The sequence below is a fragment of the Megalobrama amblycephala genome, linkage group LG14, assembly GCF_018812025.1.
Source record: "Megalobrama amblycephala isolate DHTTF-2021 linkage group LG14, ASM1881202v1, whole genome shotgun sequence".
NCBI classification, from domain to species: Eukaryota; Metazoa; Chordata; class Actinopteri; order Cypriniformes; family Xenocyprididae; genus Megalobrama; species Megalobrama amblycephala.
The window spans coordinates 29,693,009-29,715,469 of NC_063057.1; the positions used below are offsets into that span (position 1 = coordinate 29,693,009).

Consider the following 22,461-nt stretch of genomic DNA (forward strand, 5'->3'; position numbering starts at 1 on the left):
TCCCAACACGTTGAACTGAGCAATGCCATTGTACCATTTTAATAGGCTACTTTTAAACGCATATAGCTCATTAATGTCAGTTTTATGTATTTTCTGAGAGGGGGCGGGATTTTTGTTGGGAAAGTCGGGGGAGAGACGCACACTTCGATTAGACTGGATAAACACATGCAGCATCTTAATTGTTAAGAAAATGAAAGGAAATAAATGAATAAATCAAGCCTTTATTACACAACACTAGGCTATATCATACAACATTCAGAAAAAGAACAGTTTGCGCTCCTAAGGGCTTTCACACTTTTCCAAAAGTGGGCCTTCTCTCAGTTGACCTGCTGATTAATTCTTCAAGCAGGGTCGAAACATAAACATCGCATTCATCAATAATATGCATCTAGACAGCTGAAATGGAAAATGATGGGCCGCCTCAAGAACTGCCTGCTCTCGCCGCTGCACCTCTGAGCGCACCACGTCAGGTCCTGAAACATTTCTCTCCTCCACAGGCTGGATTAATGGATATTATTGGCCAGGGAGGCTGATGGGGGGCGTAAGGGAGGGGGTGGCCACACACCCCCCAGCCCCCTGCACCCCTAGTTCTTACGTCTATGGCCCAATGACGCTACAATGAGCATTTACTACTTTTAAAAAAATGCGGGTCAGGAAGCGGGTCGGGTACAATATTTTCCTTTTTTTGCGGTCCGAGTTGCGGGCGGGTTAGTTGAAAACGTCGGTCGGGTGCGGGTTGTTTATACATTGACCCGCGCATCACTGATGCTTTTGTTCATTTTCAAACTTCTTTGGTTACATTATGATATATACTGTTATACTAGTTGAATAAATAATACAGACAATGCTATTACTATACAAATTGTCAAAAACATGTCACATACAACTCTTTTAGTTATTAAAATGTATCAATTGCTTTCTTATGTGAGCACCCACAACACAGCTAAAAGTATTTTATTATCTTACATTGACTAATATCGACTTATATTACCATGAATTATCACATTATAGTAAAAGATTATCAATGGGTAAAAGCTTACTCTGCAATACAGAGTAAAATCACATCAATCACTTTTATATGTTATCCAGCAAGGGTGTAATTGAAACTCACTCCCTCTCTTAATAAGGTAGAAAGTAGCTACTGCTACATCCAGTATTTACATGCCTGTTTCCAAACCAGCATGCAGATTACTTGCTATTAAGTACAACATAAACGCATTTATGAGTCATTCAGTTAATTATTGTCTTTTGTGGTATTATTATCTTATGAAATGGCCAGCTTTACCACCCCTCTTAACCACCTGAGCTCAACCTGCTTGTTCATTCTGGGAAACAGTTTCAGCAGTTTCTCTTATTACATCTTACTGTACATCGGCTCATCTCAGAAGAGTGATCTCAACTACAGAGTGTGGTAAACCAACTGAAGAGAAGATTTATTCTGGTAAAACAACAAATTATACACTTACACAGACTATCTGACTACCTTTATACAGATGTCTATCCTCTATAATGGTTGGTAGGGAACTTTTATAAGTGTCTTTGGAAAAGAGGATCTGCTAAATGCTTTAAATGTTAATGATGTGGATCAATTTAAACATAAGCTGTTTGTTATATAGCATATACTCTGTTTTCAAGGCCTAATAGAGTTATTCTAGTTGATGAGAATAATTTAATGGTAATAACTACTATTGACATAAGCTCATTCATAGGTTTTTCAACAACGTGAAGATCACATTTATAATAATAAAAATCATGAATATATAATATTTTAATAAATAAATGGGAAAGTTTGTTTACATAAATCTATTTTATAATCATATCCTGTCTCAATGTCTCAATTTTCTATGATTTTGAACAGGTCAATTTCAGATTCAGAAGCAAGAATGTCTCAAACTGCTGTACCCATGAACTCTTCGACACTTGTCATCCCGTTTCAACCACCAACACAAACAACAGCAGCTGGAACTGGGACAAATGCTCCTGTGCCTGTTTATGTACAGCAGCCAGCCGGAGTTTCACCTTTTCATAGAATTCAGGCATTTCTGAAAGGCCAACCAAAAGCTCTTGGGGTGAGAAATTGATCATAAAAATCATACAATTATTTGGGTTTATGTCAGTGTGAGGTAAGGAAAGTACAGTATATGAATAATCTCCAAAAAATGAGTGGTACACACATGAACAAAGCATTCACATTATTATTTATTTATTTTTAATTGAAGAATGTAATTCAATGCCTTGGTGACAATGCAGGAAATACAGAAATATAAAATAAGGTTTATCATTTATGAAAAAATTGATAGTGTATCACTCTCACAGTCACAGAGAAGAATGTTTTAGGAATTGCAAACTATCAAAAAATGTAAAGTAATGGACAAATTTTGCTCATTCATAAATCCGTATGTGATTTCATGCAATGAGAGTACCTGGATATTTTTGAAGTACATGCATAAGTCCATTTTTAGTACAGCTGCTAAAAAGTGTATGTTGTACATTTCATAATGTTCCCCAAAACTTTTTATCGGAGTGTCTATTTACACTAAGTGCAAATAGCGTCCCTTGTTGGCAAATGCTATTTACACTAGCTCCGCCCACCAATGTCTGTTTTGAAAAAAAAGACGGACAGAATTCAATGTCCTCAGTAGCACAGCAGTAGCGAATAAGGCTTGCAGCTCTGGCATTTAACGTGATCGAGGTGGTTTCGAATCCGCCTTTGGCCGAGCTCGCATTTATTTTAAATAAAAATGAAAATAATCTTCTAAAAGTGGAAATAAACTGCAAACGAGTGTTTAATAATATTAAAAGTGTTTATTGGGTAGGGTTAGAGGGAAGGTGTAGGGAGGGTATTATTCTCCCAACAAGGCAGCATACATTTAATAAATATAATAATTTACACTCTGATATTATTGCATCCTGTTAATGTACAAATATACTGAGGTGCAAATATAGCATCTGCCAATATAAAGTATAGATAGCATCTAATTACAATTTACTCTTATTGCAAAGATCTGATCATTTTACAGTGCATCCAGAAAGGATTCACAGCTCATCAGTTTTTCCACATTTTGTTACATCCTTATTCCAAAAGGAATAAAATTCTTTATTTTCCTCAATTTTACAAACAATACCTCATAATGACCAACGTGAAAGAAGTTTGTTTGAAACCTTTGCAAATTTATTACAAAAAATAAATAAATAATTCACATGTACATAAGTATTCACAGCCTTTGCTCAATAATAATTACAGCCTCAAGTCTTTTTGAGAATGATGCTACTAAGCTTGGCACACCTATTTTTTGGCAGTTTCTCCCATTCTTCTTTGCAGGACCTCTCAAGCTCCATCAGGTTGGATGGGAGGCGTCGGTGCACAGCCATTTTCAGATCTCTCCAGATATTCAATCAGGTTCAAGTCTGGGCTCTGGCTGGGCCACTCAAGGACATTCACAGAGTTGTCCCGTAGCCACTCCTTTGTTATCTTGACTGTGTGCCTGTGTTGTCTTGTTGGAAGATGAAAACATCCCCACTGCATGATGCTGCCACCACCATGCTTCACTGTAGGGATGGGATTGGTCAGGTGATGAGCGTCATCAGACCACAGAATTTTGTTTCTGATGGTCTGAGAGTCCTCCAGGTGGGCTGTCATGTGCCTTTTACTGAGGAGTGGCTTCAGTCTGGCCACTCTACCATACAGGCCTGATTGGTGGAGAGCTGCAGAGATGGTTGTTCTTCTGGAAGGTTCTCCTCTCTCCACAGAGAAATGCTGGAGCTCTAGGAAGAGTCCTGGTGGTTCCAAACTTCTTCCAGTTACGGATGATGGAGGCCACTGTGCTCACTGGGATCTTCAATGCTGCAGAAATTTTTCTGTACCCTTCCCCAGATCAGTGCCTCGATACAATCCTGTCTCTGAGGTCTACAGAGAATTCCTTGGACTTCATGGCTTAGTTTGTGCTCCGACATGCACTGTTACCTGTGGGACCTTTTATAGACTGGTGTGTGCCTTTCCAAATCATGTCCAATCAACTGAATTTACCACAGGTGGACTCCAATAAAGTTGTAGAAACATCTCGAGGATGATCAGTGGAAACAGGATGCGCCTGAGCTCAATTTTGAGTGTCATGGCAAAGGCTGTGAATACTTACGTACATGTGATTTTTTTTTTGTTTATTATTTTTAATAAATTTGCAAAGATTTCAAACAAACTTCTTTCATGTTGTCATTATGGGGTATTGTTTGTAGAATTATGAGGAAAATAATGACTTTAATCGCTTTTGGAATAAGGCTGTAACATAACAAAATGTGGAAAAAGTGAATACTTTCCGGATGCACTGTACATGGTGTAAATATAATCTATCGCTATTTTCACTTAGTGTACATAGCATCTATTGCAAAGAAAATATGCTATTTCCGCTTAGTACAAATAGCCACTGCCAAATTTTATATTGTTTTAGTTACTTTATAAATATCTCTCTTGTCCTTCACAGACTGTCCAGATAATGATTGGTCTGTTGACTCTCCTGTTGGGAATCGTGTCTTCACTTCATCCAGATTCCATCTTTGTCTATAGTTGTATTCCTTACTGGGGATCTCTCATCGTAAGAAACAATTATACAATTCAGCGTTGTGTCTTACTAACACAAGTTACATATTCCAGCAGAAGTCTTGATTTGTGTCTTTCTCTCTGCTCTCAGTACATTATCGCAGGCTCACTCTCCATTGCTGCAGAAAACAAAATGAATTCACCCTCCAGTTTATGTTTGGTATGTACACAACACTTGGCATTTTTAGGGCTTTTACTTGAAACCTATTGTGTTTGTAGTGATTTCTTCTTACTTTTTTTGTGCCATAAAAATGTATGGGCATCAGTGACTGTAATTTGTAAAGAACCCAAACTTGTCAGTCATGATCCTGGTGGTGTGCCTTGTGTTTGTATTGACTTGTGTTGAAGTGTTATTCTCTATTCCCATTTGTTTCTGTGTTCAGTTCCTGTTTCCCTTGTTGTCTTACCTGCCTTGTTTGTTACCAAAGTATCCCTGATTAGTTCATGATTGTTTGCCGTTTGTCTGGTGTTGTGTGCACACATTTGTTTTAGTTCCTGTTGTTTAGATTATTTTTATCAAATCTATTTTATGTGGTTTTTTTTCTACCTATAGGTGAAAGGTTCACTTGGAATGAACATTTTCAGTACTTTAATTGCAGGCAATTCCTTTATCATAATTTCAGTGGATTTTGCTACAGGGCCATTGAACAATTACTGCGACAATTATCATGATTGTTATGATAATGATGGAAAGTATAAGGTATGTCACCAACTTTTATATTCACATTTATTTATTAATTACAGTAAGATCACTGTGTGGTCAAAACACTTAACAATCTGCACTCATCTGCCCAGTGTTTTCCCAACATTTCAGATATAGTTATAGATCTCTTACTATTACTGATCATTTACAATGTAAGAAAGCATTGTTGATTGTAGATTCTGAACTTCTGATTGTACCAGTGTGAGTGCTAATTATCAATTATTTTGTCATTATTATTTGTTCTAATGTTGAATTCTCTCTTAGACTCTCTTCTTTGGAATCAGTAGTGTATCACTGATATTCGCCCTCCTTGAGTTTATCATCTCCATCTGTCTGTCAGCATTTGCCTGTAAAGTCGCCTGCTGCTGTTCTCCACAGGTGAGCGATGCATCAAGTCAGAGGTTCCCAAACTTTTTTTGTCAGCTGAACTCAGATATGCACATATAATGGATTTGTTTTTTTAAGGGTGTTTGCACATTGAATTATCAAACGTTAAACTCGCAGCACTTGCACAGATAGAGTTTGTGAGAAGCAGCATTTACTGTGAACAGACACTTTAAAAACATGGTATTGTAAGCTGCACACGTGTACATGATCACAGTACAGCTTTTCACTCTGAAACATGTAACTACTAATTCAATGGAGTCAGTTTTTTCCTACCAAAAAAATTTAGTTTCAAGATATTTGTCAGGTTTTTGTCCTTAAAGCACCTTTTCTTGCAACTACTTTCTTACACATCCCTTATTCTAAAACATCATTTTAGAGCTAGTAATGGAGGTTTGAGTCATTGATATACAGAGATTAAGAGTATGTGAATTACCCGAGTCTGTGCGTCTCTTAAGTGTTCAACGTCTCTACTAATAGCAAAATTTTAAGTTTAACTGCTTCAAAAACAGCAACATTACCATCTACTGAGAAATGTCATGTGGTTTTTTTAGTTGTGACATTATTTTAAGAAGCCCAAATGACCAAATGAAAGCATAAGGTTTCACACCATGACATTTCAAAAGGATTTCTGTCATTTGTTTTTCTACTACACTGATGTCTATAAAGGTGTAAAACTGAAACGGTCTGCCAGTGTCGTTGCCCATATTAATGCTTCTTGTGTATTTTTCCAAAGGTTCCGTTTGTTCCACAAGTTATAACTCAACAGCATGAGGTAAGAGAAGCTTGTAAGCCCAGTTAAATTAGACTTTGTGTAAAATAGTACTCAAAAAAGAAGACTGATCATATTTTTTTTTTTTCCCCTACAGATATCTGTGGTCAGCAACCCTTCAACGCATCACCTTCCTGCTGAAGTTCCTCCACAATACACTGAATTTAAATAATGAATATTAAAACAGAGTTGAGGTGGGACACATGAGTTTCCCAGTGATTTCCTGTCCATTATCTCTTCTTTCATTAAAAAGAGAACATGACAGCAAAGAAAAAAGTTATCAGATAATAATTACAATTTTTTTGTCACAAATGTGTAAACAATAACAATTCAAGACTAGATACTATTTCATGTTTTTCTTTCTTTAATGAAGTAAAGAAATTTGCCTAATTATCAATGTAACTAAATAGATTGTTTGATAAACTAAATGCTTAATAAAGTATAATCTGTAAGAATAAAGTATACAGAATATAAAAATGACTTATGTCTTTTCTATCTTTTTTTTAACCTTTCATCTGTATTTAACCAGACAAGTCACTTAAGAACAAATTCTTATTCACAACAACAGCCTAGCAGGAGAATATCAATCTCCTGGAGGACATACAGTATATCTCATTAAAACTTCATTAAAACAAAGGTGATGGAACTGTGTGTCATTCACTCTTCAAAATAGCCTTCCTTTTTTCTTTAAACATATTAAACAGGTATAAATATAGATATTTTACAATCTTAAATTATCTGATCAAGGTATTTTTAATAGATCTATATTGGCTCTATTAAGCCTGATCCTTTAATTTATGTCAGCCATCGTGCAAGTGTCCTTGTCACGATCACCGTCAGTTCCTGGACTAGACTTCCCATAATACCTGTCACATGCACACTCCTCTCAAATCATCATTGGAGACAAGATGGCCGCTCCGCCTGTGTATACGGACAAGATGGCCGCTCTGCTTGTGTCTACGGACAAGATGGCGGCTCCAGTCTTTGCCGAGTCTGCTCCAGACTCTGCACCTCAGTTCCTTGCCCTGCCGGCCCCACCCAAGCTCCTTGCCCATGAACATATACCTGAGGACTCTGGCTCATTATGGCCGCCTATGGACTCTGACCTGCTATGGCTGCCTGAATTTCCTGACCCGCCTTGGCGCCCCAAGGCTTCTGTACTGCCATGGCCGTTCACGGCCTCTGACCTGCCATGGCTGCCCAAGCCACCTGACCTGCTGTAGCCGAAGCACCTGACCTGTTTGCCCGAAGCCACATGACCTGCCGTAGGTTGCCCGAGCCACCTGACCAGCCGTGGTTGCCCGAGCCACATGACCTGCCGTGGGTTCCCGAGCCACCTGACCCGTCATGGCATCCTGACTCTCCTGATCTGCTGTGGCTGCCCGTGGCACCTGACCCACCGTGGCTGCCCGAGTTCCTGGTCCTGCATTGGAGACCTCATACCCGTCTGCCAACATTGGTCTCCAATGCACCCCCTTCCCCCCCTCCTTGCCATTTACGCCGTGAGGACGCGCCTTCTGGAAGGGGGCTGGCTTATGTCACAATCACCGTCAGTTCCTGGACTACACTTCCCATAATCCTCTCCTGCCTGTCACATGCACACTCCTCTCCAATCATCCATTTGACACATACACCTGTAGCCTATTATCTGGACTATTTTAAGACTCACTCACACACCACCTCATTGCGACGTCTTGTTAACTATTGTTGCATTTCTGAGCGTTTATTATCCTGTCTGCCTGTCTGTTACCGTTCCTGCCTATTACCCGTTATTGATCCATTGCTGCCTGCATTTGATCCTTGCCTGGTATTCCATTCTGTGAGTGAGATCTGCCTGTCCTGATCTATTGCCTGTATCCTGACCACGATTCTGCCTGTCCCTTACTGTTCCTGTTTGCTCCTGTCTGACCCTGCCTGTACGACCATGCTCACTTTAATAAAACTTTGCAAAATTGAGTCCAGCTCGTTATAGTCCAAAACGTAGAGCACAAATTGTGGCAGGAATACTTGGATAAATCTCTGCAGTGTGGAATTATTTTCAATTGGAATATGAAGGCAGTACAACAGCCACATCTGCAATGTGAGCATTTTCAGCTGTGTTCAACAATACCAATTTGATAAATTTGACCAATTTGAGTTCACAACCTTCCATCTACATTGACAGCAAGCCAGTGGACACTAATGGGCAGTAATATTATTAATACATTTAAATAATAAAATTTTTAATAATAACAAAAAAAACCTGCAGAATTAAGATATGATTATATTAGCCTATATTATTGTCTAAAGCAGGACGAGGCCGAGGAGCGACAACAGTGAAGGACAAGAGAGGATCAGGCCTGGATTTTATGTTATGTTATGTTTATGTGTGTGCGGCAGTCGTCCGCGAGGCAGTCTACTTTTTATGTGCAATTCAGAAATATACTTAAAATTGCACTTACATATACTTACTGACAGAAAACTTACTGAACAGAAAAGTCTTAGTATATTTGGCCTATACTTGCACTCAATCTTTTATTCCAGATATACTTAAAAATATAATGAAGTATTTTAAGTATACTTGGCTTGTAGTTGTGTCTACTCTTTTGATTGAGTAGCCTATTAAATATAATTTTTTCCAGATAGTTTTACATACTGTCTAATAAACTTACATTGTCTGAAAATATTGATTTATAAAGAAAACTGATATGTCCCTAATTCTAAGTATCTGAATTTTTGTCTAAGTTAGTCCACTGGCAGTGCACATAGGATTTTACTTCACTTTACTCTTTTCCCACCATTGATTGAAGTTCCCTTTCAAGGGAACTCACACTGGGTCAAATTACACTGTGGGAACACTCTGTGATTGCGTCGTGAAGCACATGCAAAATCAGTCCAATGGCGTGACGAGACATCAGAAGCAGGTGATGTCACAGACCAGGAAACTATGAAGCATGCTGAAAACACTGAAGTGATAGCTTCTGTTTCTTCAGCAAGCGCTATATGTGAAATAGTTTATCTTATTTGGCATTGTATGTTAATAATATTGGTAACACTACAATACGTGTGCACTGATAAGCTTAACTAATGCACAGATAATACTGAATTAATGTATAACTCATGATTATCTAAGCTATTCATTAATGATTGCCACATTAGCAACTAATAAAGAGTCTGTCTGGTTAATATATTAGTTCAAATATGAATTGTTATCAATTAAATATGTCATTGTGGATTAATTATCTAATAACTTATTTTATTAACTAATAGTGTTAATTAACTTGTTAATTACCACAGTGAGCCAAAAGCCTTGTATTTCAACTTCCAGGCAAAACAGGTAAAGTAATATGCGTTAATACATGATTAATTACTGCATTATTTGTGCAGATTCATGTGCAATGTGTAATAAATGATGAGTTAATGGTGTGCCTCAACAAGTAAAGTCACAACATAATGATATGTTCGCAAACCATAAACTAATAATTAATTAATGACCATCACTATGTTTATAACAATCATTTATTAAAACGCAGATTATTAAAAATTTAAGCACTTTCCAAACAGGTTTCCATAACACATACATTAAAACAAATCATGAAAACATTTACAAAACATAAAATTATATACTCCCCTTTCTATGACAACCATTAGTCTAATCATTTAAAAAAAAAAAAAAAAAAAACCCTCATTAGATAAGATGTAATAAAGAGAAAAAAAATTAAAGCAAAAAGGGAAGATTAATCTAAATTCTTGTTAGTAGCACAAGAACAAAAGCAGTCATAACCAGTAACAACACTGCTTAAAATGTCCTTAGAACAGGTAAAAATAAAACAGGTAATATAACTTTACTCTTTATTTTCAGAATGTCTGACAGGTCATTGTTTCATTGACTATTTTAATTTCTTATTTAGCACCACTAATCATTTAGTACCAAAAGCAGTCAGAACCAGTAACAACACTGCTTAAAATGTCCTGACGAACAGGTCTAATGCAACATTTACTTTTACAGAATGTCTAGCAGGTCATTTGCTTTTTTTCATGGCACTGATCTGACTTGCATTTGGCTCTAAGATGCATTGAGCCATACATTTTTCTGAAAATTTTTGCAGTCTGTCCCCTTTTTTAAAGAAAAACTTTTTTTCACAACATGTAATATAAGTCTAAGGTGTCCCCTGAATGTGTCTGTGAAGTTTCAGCTCAAAATACCCCATAGATTTTTTTTAATAAATTTTTTTTGGGACATCATTAAATATGCACTGATTCAGGCTGCGGCCCCTTTAAATCTCACGCTTCCTGCCCCCTGAGCTTGCGACTGCCTTAAACATTGCAAAAACAAAGTTCACACAGCTAATATAACCCTCAAAATGGATCTTTACAAAATGTTCGTCATGCATGCTGCATGCACTCATTGGATCATGCGAGTATAGTATTTATTTGGATGTTTACATTTGATTCTGAATGAGTTTGATGGTGCTCCGTGGCTAAAGCTAACATTACACACTGTTGGAGAGATTTGTAAAGAATGAAGTTGTGTTTATGAATTATACAGACTGCAAGTGTTTAAAAATGAAAATAGAGACGGCTCTCTTGTCTCCGTGAATACAGTAATAAACGATGGTAACTTTAACCACATTTAACAGTACATTAGCAACATGCTAACGAAACATTTAGAAAGACAGTTTATAAATATCACTAAAAATATTATGATATCGTGGATCATGTCAGTTATTATTGCTCCATCTGCCATTTTTCGCTATTGTACTTGCTTGCTTACCTAGTATGATGATTCAGCTGTGCACAGATCCAGATGTTAATACTGGCTGCCCTTGTGTAATGCCTTGAACATGGGCTGGCATATGCAAATATTGGGGGCGTACATATTAATGATCCCGACTGTTACGTAACAGTCTGTGTTATGTTGAGATTCGCCTGTTCTTCGGAGGTCTTTTAAACAAATGAGATTTACATAAGAAGGAGGAAACAATGGTGTTTGAGACTCACTGTATGTCATTTCCATGTACTGAACTCTTGTTATTCAACTATGCCAAGATAAATTCAATTTTAAATTCTTGGGCACCTTTAAAACCAGCCCTCAGGACCTTGAATAGGTCTGGCTAACAGCAGCCAGCTCTGCAATTGGTGCTTGGTTGACAATGGTGTTGCGATCCACCCTCAAGCTGTTATAGGCATCCGCCTTTGTTGAGCCAATTTTGACAAGTCGGAGGACTTTCTGGTACCGAAACACAGACTCCTCAGGAGTTCTTACTGGAATAAATGCATGAAAGAACAGAAATGCAAATGAGGACACATCATTCCATAGACAAAGCATGCTACCACTACTAACACTAATATATACAAATAAGGTACTTTTAAATCCATTGGTTGATTTCAAGTCAATGCCAACCTAAACTAGCTGTGGTCTCTGTGAATACATTAGGTGACAATGGTAACTTGTAGTACCTCTTTTGAAATCGCCGGCCTGTGCTTTCTTTTGATTTCTTCTTTTTTGATTTCTTTTTATACTTCTTCTTTTGTGAAGGCTCAGATGGATCAGAGCTGGAGTCATCTGAAGATGTTGTATTCACACATGAAGTACATGTATTATTCAGATAGAAATCAACCAAATTAATCTGTTTTTAAATAAACAACATACCAAGAGGACAGTATGGGTTAATTATTTTGAATTTATATTTCAAGTGTTTGAGCAACCTTTCTTTTCAGTTGCACAATAATCAGTAATTCACAATTTGTGCCACAGGAGTGGAGGGGGAGCTTACCATCTTCCAGTCTCTCTCTGAGAAAGTTTCTCTCTTCAGTCCAGCCAGAGCATGGATCTTCTCTTTCAGCATCTTAATTGTTTGTTTTGTTTTGGAGAGAGTTATTTGGGTAGTTGGAGCCTCTGCTAAAAGACTAATCAAAGAAAAATATGTAGGCATGAACAAACTGTGCAGGTGACTATGAAATATTTGCATCAGAAATACATTATTAGTTATATTTATGGGCTTTTTGTGCTTTATATGGACAGGACAGTAAAGATCAGACAGAAAAGCATTAGGTGGAGAGAAGGGAGCAGGATCGGCAAAGGACGTTGAGACACGAATCAAACTCGGGTTGTGCATGAAGGCAGGTGTGCCATATGTCGGCACAGTAAACACATTTATGAGTCATTCAGTTAATTATTATCATTTGTGGTATTATTATCTTATGAAATGGCCAGCTTTGCCCCCCCTCCTAACCACCTGAGCTCCGCCTGCTTCTTGTTCATTTTGGGAAACTGTTTCAGCAGTTACTCTGACATCTTACTTGCATCGGCTCATCTCAGAAGAGTGAACTGAACTAAGAGTGTGGTAAACCAACTGAAGAGAAGATTTATTTTCCGGTAAAACAACAAATTATACACTTACACAGACTATCTGACTACCTTTATACAGATGCCTATCCTCTATAATGGTTGGTAGGGCACTTTTGTAAGTGTCTTTGGAAAAGAGGATCTGCTAAATGCTTTAAATGTTAATGATGTGGATCAATTTAAACATGAGCTGTTTGTTATATAGCATATACTCTGTTTTCAAGGCCTAATAGAGTTATTCTAGTTGATGAGAATAATTTAATGGTAATAACTACTATTGACATAAGTGCAGTCATAGGTTTTTCAACAACGTTAAGACCACATTTATAATAATAAAAATCATGAATATATAATATTTTAATAAATAAATGGAAAAGTTTGTTTACATAAATCTATTTTATAATCATATCCTGTCTCAATGTCTCAATTTTCTATGATTTTGAACAGGTCAGTTTCAGATTCAGAAGCAAGAATGTCTCAAACTGTCGTACCCATGAACTCTTCGACGCTTGTCATCCAGTTTCAACCACCAACACAAACAACAGCAGCTGGAACTGGGACAAATTCTACTGTGCCTGTTTATGTACAACAGCCAGCCGGAGTTTCACCTCTTCATGGACTTCAGCTGTTTCTGAAAGGCCAACCAAAAGCCCTTGGGGTGAGAAATTGATCATACATACATAAAAATTATACAATTATTTAGGTTTATGTCAGTGTGAGGTAAGAAAAGTACATGAATAAACTCCAAAAAATGAGTGGTACACACATGAGCAAAGCATACACATTATTATTATTTTTTTTGTTTATTGAAGAATGTGATTCAATGCCTTGGTGACAATGCAGGAAATACAGAAATATAAGATAAGGTGTATCATTTACAGAGTAAAATCATAAAAAAATTGATAGTGTATCACTCTCACAGTCACAGTCACGGAGAAGAATGTTTTAGGAATTGCAAACTATCAAAAAAATGTAAAGTAATGGACAAATTTTGCTCATTCATAAATCCGAATGTGACTTAAAGTACATGCATAAGTCCATTTTTAGTACAGCTGCTAAAAAGTGTATGTTGTACATTTCATAATTTTAATAATGATTTAATGCGACATAATTTCATAATGCGAGTCGTCGGTATCCCGGAACATCTGGAAGGGCCGGACACAGTCAAGTTCATGACTGAATTTTTCGAGGAAGTCCTGGGTAGATTTCTTTCCGCACCCCCTCATTATCTCATTATCGAGTGGGACCCAATCCGACCACTGACTCCGGCGCTAGCTCCAAACGGCCGAGGATATTCCTCGTTCTCTTCCACGCCTTCCAAAACAAACACTGCATAATAACGAGGAAACGAGAGAAGCTGTTCTTCAGGGGCCGTAAGGTATTTTTCCATGAGGATGAAGAGAAATCCCTCCTGTACAAGAAGAACGTCAGGTACGCTCTTATCTATCCCGCCCGGCTCTGCGTCCTTCACGACGGACAGACGCTGTTTTTCGAGACTCCGGAGAAGGCCAGAGAGTTTTACGTTCTTCACTGGGGAGAATAAATTACCGGTATGCTGGATCACAGACTATCTATGAGAAGGAGAAAGTAAGCCTAGCTTTTGACTTAGACACTTTGATTTTGGGACTATTTGTTTGCTTGACTAATATATAGAGGAAAATAACAAGAACATTTTTTTTTTCTTTTTCAAGTAAACTTCAAACCTACATGGTAATGCTTGTGTTAATGTGGTTTTCAGTTGCGAATCAGGGATATTTTATACTTTCAAGGTTATTTGTTGACTTAGTTTGGTCCCTGTTTTCTGTTTTCTCGAGGCAAGCCAAACAGATAATCGTATATAGGTAGAACACAAATCACTTACTGAGAGGAGCCATCTTCAGGCTAGAATAGGAGTTATAGACAACGCTAGATGTCTTGGAAGTTTTTCAATTGGGAATTCCTGCAGTTTTCTTCGTTTGGGGAAGGAAATCTAGGTTTGGGGTGTTCAGGTTTTTTTTTTTTTCTTCCATTCCAACTTAAGTTTAATGAGAACTGGGGAGCATTTTATTTACATGACAACACTCTATCTTTTAAGGATGCACATAGCTATGTTAAACTGTATTTTTAGTCTGTTATTATTACTGTTTTATTTTTCCCCTACACAACTTCACACAGTGTGTGCTGACATCACTTATGACCACAAATGCACTTCCATAATGTGGCTCAGGCTAATCATATACATTTTAGATGTCTTCTATGATAAATAATGCAGGCGGTACAAGCCCAGTAGGGGGAGCTGCAGTTAGGTTTCTGTCCTGGAATGTTAAGGGGTTAAATGGTCCCACGAAATGTACTAGGATTTTTTCCCATCTTAAACAATTGAAAACTGATGTTTTGTTTTTGCAGGAGACACATTTACGGTTAGAAGATCACACCAGACTCTGTAAAGCATGGGTTAATCATATCTTCCATTCCAAATTTAATAATAGATCACGAGGGGTGGCAATTTTGATTAATAAACAAATTAAATTCTCACTAAATAATTGCAGATCCCAATGGTCGATATGTCATTGTCTCGGGCCTCCTATTTCAAAATCTTGTTCTTTTGGTAAATGTGTATGCCCCTAACTGGGACGATACTGAATTTGCCAGTAAACTTCTGTCATCTCTCCCTAATTTAGATACACATAGACTGATCCTTGCAGGGGATCTTAATTGTACATTGACCCTAAATCTACCTAACCATCTGTAATGTCAAGAGTCTTCTCAGACTTTGAGATGAAATGGCTGCCTAGACCCATGGAGGTTTCAAAATCTGACCTCCAAACAATTCTCTTTCTTTTCTCATGTCCACCATTCTTTCTCTAGAATAGACTACTTTTTTTATAGACAGCTCTTTCATCCCTGCAGTGAAATCGGTTGAATATTTGGCCATCATCATTTCAGATCATACACCACTCATCTTAGACCTATCTTTCACTTTGAACGTTAGAGAACAATCCTTCTGGAGACTTAATTCCCTGCTGCTCTCAAATGAGAAATTTTGCGAACATGTGGCTACTAATATAGATACTTTTCTGGAAGTAAACAAGAAGGAAGGTATATCATATTCCCTACTTTAGGAAACCTTAAAAGCGTACTTAAGAGGACTTAATTATCTCTTATGTAGCACATGTCAATAAGGAGCGCCGCAAACAAATAGAAGACCTGACGGATTCAGATTTTAAGCTAGACCGCAAATATTCTGAAAGCCCCTCCCCAGAATTATATAAAGAACGGATAGCTTTACAGTCCAAGCTTAATCTTCTATCTACTAACCAGGCTAAATACTTATTATTGCGGACCCGGTGTACTTACTATAAGTATGGTGAAAAAGCTAGTTGATTGCTAGCTCATCAGCTGAAGCGTCAGGCTGCGTCACAGCTTATACCCCCAAGTGAGAGATCAGGATCAAAATATAGTCACCAACCCAAAGGAAATCAATAATATTTTTGCTACATTCTATTCTACACTTTACACGTCTGAATTCCCATCAGATGTTACGAATATGAACAGTTTCTTAGATAATTTAGAATTATCTACTATTGAGCCTGGAGACAGGGAAGAGTTAGATTGACCTCTTACACAATTAGAGATCACTGCAGCCATAGGAGACATGCGAACTGGGAAATCTCCAGGACCTGACGGTTATCCCCCCGAATTTTTAAAGAAATTTAAAGATAAACTTGCACCTATTATGCTAGAAGTATTTAATGAATCATTGAGAAATGATTACTTGCCCCCAACCCTCACACAAGCTAAGATTACACTACTCCTCAAAAAGGATAAGGACCCTACCAACTGTGGCTCTTATCGTCCTATTTCCCTCCTAAATGTTGATATAAAAATTTTAGCCAAGGTGATGGCACATCGTTTAGAATCCGTTCTCCCTAAATTAATTTCGGAGGACCAGACTGGTTTTATAAAGGGTCGTCACTCTTTTTCAAATATTCGCCAGCTTGCTAACGTGATCTACTCCCCCGGTCCCTCTTTGACTGCAGAAGCTGTAATTTCTCTGGACGCGGAGAAGGCTTTTGACCGGGTGGAGTGGAATTACTTGTTTTCCGTATTGGAAAGGTTTGGATTCGGTGACACGTTTCTGGCATGGATTCGTCTTCTCTATACGTCCCCACAAGCTTGTATTCAAACTAATCAATCCCATTCAAAAAATTTTCCCGTCACGTGGGACACGTCAAGGATGTCCATTATCCCCGCTCCTATTTGCAGTGGCAATTGAGCCTCTTTCGCTTGCATTGAAGTCGTCGTTGGTGTTACGGGGGGTTAGGCGTGGGACTGAGGAACATTGCGTCTCTCTATATGCAGACGATCTCTTGATCTATATAAGCAATCCAGAAACCAGCGTCCCAGTAATTGTGTCACTATTGAACAATTTTGGGTCTTTTTCTGGCTACAAACTTAATTCTCAGAAAAGTGAATGCTTCCCCATTAATGACTCGGCAATGCAAATTAAACAAGAAGCAGTCCCCTTCCACTTAACACACTCTGGTTTCAAATATCTTGGAATAAACATTACGCGTTCCTTCACCTCTCTTCTGGGGGCTAATTTTACACCTCTAGTTAACCAAATGAAAGCTGACTTTCAAAGGTGGAGCAGTCTGCCTCTGACTATTGCAGAGAGGGTACAATCGATGAAGATGAACGTACTCCCATAGTATCTGTATTTGTTTCAATGTCTACCGTTATTCCTGACAAAATCATTTTTTCAATCAGTTAATACATCCATTACCTCCTTCATCTGGAAGAATAAAGTTCCAAGAGTTAAGAAAGGCTTACTTCAGAAGGGACGTGATGTGGGGGACTAGCCCTCCCCAGTTTTATTCACTACTATTGGGCAGCTAACCTACAGAAAATTTTATTCTGGCTTCATGTGCCAGACACCGACTGGTGTACGCTTGAGGTGCACTCCTGCCACTCGTCATCCCTCTCTGCACTGGTGTATTCCTCCCTGCCCACAAAGTGGTCCAGGTTTACCTCTAATCCCATAGTACTGTCCACTCTTAAAATCTGGGCCCAGTTCCGAAAATTACCCTCCTCTGTCCGAAAAAAGGTCTGATATCACGGTTATATTCTCAATTAATGTCTCTTGAAAATCATGACCTTTCAAAAATTAAGAACGGTTGGGAAGGCAAGTTCCTGGTTGAGTTGTCAGACAGAAACTGAGAGGATGCACTACAAAGGATTAACTCATCCTCATCCTGTGCACGCTTGGGGCTCATTCAGTTTAAAGTAGTGCATAGGGCTCATTTCAGTAGGGCCAGGTTAGCAGATATATATCCAGGAACGGACGGGAGTTATAAGATGCTCCCTTTCTCCAGCTGATTTAACAAACACTTTTTGGTTGTGCCCCCGTCTAAATCAATACTGGTCATCTGTTATTCAAACTTTATCCGAGGTCATAAAAATTCAAATTAAGCCCTGTCCGCTGATTGCAATATTTGGTATTCCAAATGAGAGCTTAACTCTAACCCAGGTCCAATCGGACATCATTGCTTTTACATCACTTCTTGCCCGTCGTAGAATCTTATTAGTTTGGACATCCGCTACTCCACCAGTGGTGGCTGAGTGGTTAAGGGATGTCTTATTTTTTCTTAAATTAGAAAAAGTGCTTTAGTTGTTTAAGATAAAATGAAACTAGAGAACTGTTTTACTTCCTCTGAAATGTTACATCTTTGATCCTCTAATAAAGATATTTGGCAAAACAACAACAACAACAACAAAAATCACATGTACATATGTATTCACAGCCTTTGCTCAATACTAATTACAGCCTTAAGTCTTTTTTTAGTATGATACTACAAGCTTGGCACACCTATTTTTGGGCAGTTTTTCCCATTCTTTGCAGGACCTCTCAAGCTCCATCAGGTTGGATGGGGAACGTCAATGCACAGCCATTTTCAGATCTCTCCAGAGATATTCAATCGGGTTCAAGTCTGGGCTCTGGCTGGGCCACTCAAGGACATCCACAGAGTTGTCCCGTAGCCATTCCTCTGATATCTTAGCTGTGTGCCTGTGTTGCCCTGTTGGAAGATGAACCTTCGCCCCAGTCTGAGGTCCAGAGTGCTCTGGAGCAGGTTTTCATCAAAGATGTCTCTGTACATTGCTGCATTCATCTTTCCCTTGATCCTGACTAGTCTCCCAGTTCCTGTTGCTGAAAAACATCCCCCCAGCTGTCACCACCATGCTTCACTGTAGGGATGGGATTGGTCAGGTGATGAGCATCATCAGACCAGAGAATTTTGTTTCTCATAGTCTGAGAGTCCTCCAGGCAGGCTGTCATGTGCCTTTTACTGAGGAGTGGCTTCCGTCTGGCCACTCTACCATACAGGCCTGATTGGTGGAGTGCTGCAGAGATGCTTGTTCTTCTGGAAGGTTCTCCTCTCTTCACAGAGAAATGCTGGAGCATTCCTTGGAATTCCTTGGACTTCATGGCTTGGTTTGTGCTCCGACATGCACTGTTAACCGTGGGACCTTATGTAGACAGGTGCATGCCTTTCCAAATCCTGTCCAATCAACTGAATTTACCACAGGTGGACTCCAATCAAGTTGTGGAAACAGGATGCGCCTGAGCTCAATTTTGAGTGTTATGACAAAGGCTGTGAATACTTATGAACATATGATTTTTTTAGTTTTTTATTTTTAATAAATTTGCAAAGATTTCAACAAACTTTGTTCATGTTGTCATTATGGGATATTGTTTGTAGAATTTTGAGGAAAATAATGATTTTAATCGCTTTTGGAATAAGGCTGTAACATAACAAAATGTGGAAAAATTGAAGCACTGTGAATACTTTCCAGATGCACTGTACACGGTGTAAATAGAATCCATAGTTATTTTCACTTAATACAAATAGCCACTGCCAAATTTTATATTGTTTTAGTTACTTTATAAATATCTCTCTTATCCTTCACAGACTGTCCAGATAATGATTGGTCTGTTGACTCTCCTGTTGGGAATTGTGTCTACAGTTCATGCAGCATCCATCTTTGTCTTTAGTGGTATTCCTTACTGGGGATCTCTCATCGTAAGAAACAATTATACAATTCAGTGTTGTGTCTTTTCTAACACAAGTTACATATTCCAGCAGAAGTCTTGATTTGTGTCTTTCTCTCTGCTCTCAGTACATTATCGCAGGCTCACTCTCCATTGCTGCAGAAAACAAACTGATTTCACCCTCCAGTTTGTGTTTGGTATGTACACACTTATCATTTTTAGGCCTTTTAGAGGTACTTGAAACCTATTGTGTTTGTACTGATTTCTTCTTCCTTATTTTTCTGCCATAAAAGTGTATGAGCATCAGTGACTGTAATTTGTAGAGAACCCAAACTTGTCAGTGTCATGATCCTGGTGGTGTGCCTTGTGTTTATACTGACTTTTATGTTGAAGTGTATTCTCTGTTCCCATTTGTTTCTGTGTTCAGTTTCTGTTTTCCTTGTTGTCTTGCCCGCCTTGTTTGTTACCAAAGTTACCCTGATTAGTTCATGATTGTTTGTTGTTTGTCTGGTGTTGTGTGCACACATTTGTTTTAGTTCTTGTTGTTTAGATTATTTTTATCAAATCTATTGTATGTTTTTTTTCTACCTATAGGTGAAAGGTTCACTTGGAATGAACATTTTCAGTACTTTAATTGCAGGCACTTCCTTTATCATAATTTCACTGGATTTTGCTATAGGGCCATCGCCTTACTGCGACTATTATTATGATTGTTATGATGATGATGGAAAGTATGAGGTATGTCACCAACTTTTATATTCACATTTAGTCATTACAATAAGATCACTGTGTGGTCAGAACACTTAACAATCTGCACTCATCTGTCCAGTCTTTCTTCCAACATTTCAGATATAGTTATATATCTCTTACTATTACTGATCATTTACAATGTAAGAAAGCATTGTAGATTCTGAACTTCTGATTGTACCAGTGTGAGTGCTAACTATCAATTATTTTGTCATTATTATTTGTTCTAATGTTGAATTCTTTCTCAGACTCTCTTCTTTGGAATCAGTGGTGTATCACTGATATTCGCCTTCCTTGAGTTTATCATCTCCATCTATCTGTCAGCATTTGCCTGTAAAGTCACCTGCTGCTGTTCTCCACAGGTGAGTGATGCGTCAAGTCAGGGGTTCCCAAATTTTTTTTGTCAGCTGAACTCCTCAGATATGCACATATATTGGATTTATTTTTTTAAGGGTGTTCGCACATTGAATTACCAAACGTTAAACTCGCAGCACTTGCACAGATAGAGTTTGTGAGAATCAGCATTTACTGTGAACCGAGACACTTTAAAAACATGGTATTATAAGCTGCACACGTGTACATGATCACAGTACAGCTTTTCAGTCTGAAACATGCAACTACTAATTCAATGGAGTCAATTTTTCCCTACCTAAAAAATTTAGTTTCCTAAAGATATTTAGTAACTTAAAGAGATTTGTCAGGTTTTGTCCTTAAAGCACCTTTTCTTGCAACTACTTACACATCCCTTATTCTAAAACATCATTTTAGAGCTAGTAATGGAGGTTTGAGCCATGGATATACAGAGATTAAGCGTATGTGAATTACCCGAGTCTGTGCGTCTCTTAAGTGTTCAACGTCTCTACTAATAGCAAAACTCCAAGTTTAACTGCTTCAAAAACAGCAACATTACCATCTACTGAGAAATGTCATGTGGTTTTTTTAGTTGTGACATTATTTTAAGAAGCCCAAATGACCAAATGAAAGCATAAGGTTTCACACCATGACATTTCAGAAGGATTTCTGTCATTTGTTTTTATTTTTTCTACTACACTGATGTCTATAAAGCTGTAAAACTGAAACGGTCTGCCAGTGTCGTTGCCCATATTAATGCTTCTTGTGCATTTTTCCAAAGGTTCCGTTTGTTCCACAAGTTATAACTCAACAGCACTGTTGTTTTGGGCACAATCACTTCCATGATCTTAACAATTCCCAGGTAAGAGAAGCTTGTAACCCCAGTTAAATTTGACTTTGTGTAAAATAGTACTCAAAAAAAGAAGGCTGATCATATAGTTTTTTCCCCTGCAGATATCTGTGGTCAGCAACCCTTCAATGCATCACCTTCCTGCTGAAGTTCCTCCACAATACACTGAATTTAAATAATGAATATTAAAACAGAGTTGAGGTGGGACACATGAGTTTCCCAATGATTTCCTGTCCATTATCTCTTATCTTCTTTCATTAAAAAGAGAACATGGCAGCAAAGAAAAAAGTTATCAGATAATAATTACAATTTGTTAAGTCACAAATGTGTAAACAATAACAATTCAAGACTAGATACTATTTCATGTTTTTCTTTCTTTAATGAAGTAAAGAAATTTGCCTAATTATCAATGTAACTATAGATATATCAATGTATATAATAGATTGTTTGATAAACTAAATGCTTAATAAAGTATAATCTGTAGAATGAAGTATACAGAATACAAAAATGACTTATGTCTTTTCTTTTACCTTTCACTTGTATTTAACCAGACAAGTCACTTAAGAACAAATTCTTATTCACAACAACAGCCTGGCAGGAGAATATCAATCTCCTGGAGGACATACAGACTATATCTCATTAAAAATTTCATTAAAATAGAAAAAAAGCCTATCTTTTTTCTTTAAACATAATAAACAGATA

At 37.8% G+C, this 22,461-nt stretch overlaps 2 protein-coding genes across 3 annotated transcripts; both read left to right on the forward strand.

The window, feature by feature from the left end:
- Positions 1–1,331: 1,331 nt before the first annotated feature.
- On the forward strand, positions 1,332–22,065 carry LOC125245146 (membrane-spanning 4-domains subfamily A member 4A-like). 2 transcript variants are annotated; one of them, XM_048155635.1, is made up of 8 exons: positions 1,332–1,441; positions 13,229–13,439; positions 19,732–19,842; positions 19,940–20,008; positions 20,406–20,549; positions 20,807–20,920; positions 21,691–21,771; positions 21,864–22,065. In XM_048155635.1, exons 2-8 carry the CDS (start codon positions 13,254–13,256, stop codon positions 21,936–21,938), a joined length of 780 nt encoding a protein of 259 aa, XP_048011592.1. In that variant the 5' UTR covers positions 1,332–1,441; positions 13,229–13,253; the 3' UTR covers positions 21,939–22,065. The 2 variants fall into 2 exon arrangements, with proteins under 2 accessions (XP_048011592.1, XP_048011591.1); XM_048155634.1 differs by lacking the exon at positions 1,332–1,441 and adding an exon at positions 11,456–12,811.
- On the forward strand, positions 1,353–6,897 carry LOC125245151 (membrane-spanning 4-domains subfamily A member 4A-like). The gene is made up of 8 exons (XM_048155641.1): positions 1,353–1,441; positions 1,859–2,069; positions 4,479–4,589; positions 4,686–4,754; positions 5,148–5,294; positions 5,562–5,675; positions 6,418–6,456; positions 6,551–6,897. The coding sequence occupies exons 2-8, from the start codon at positions 1,884–1,886 to the stop codon at positions 6,623–6,625; spliced, it is 741 nt and encodes a 246-aa protein (XP_048011598.1). The 5' UTR covers positions 1,353–1,441; positions 1,859–1,883; the 3' UTR covers positions 6,626–6,897.
- Positions 22,066–22,461: the final 396 nt, after the last annotated feature.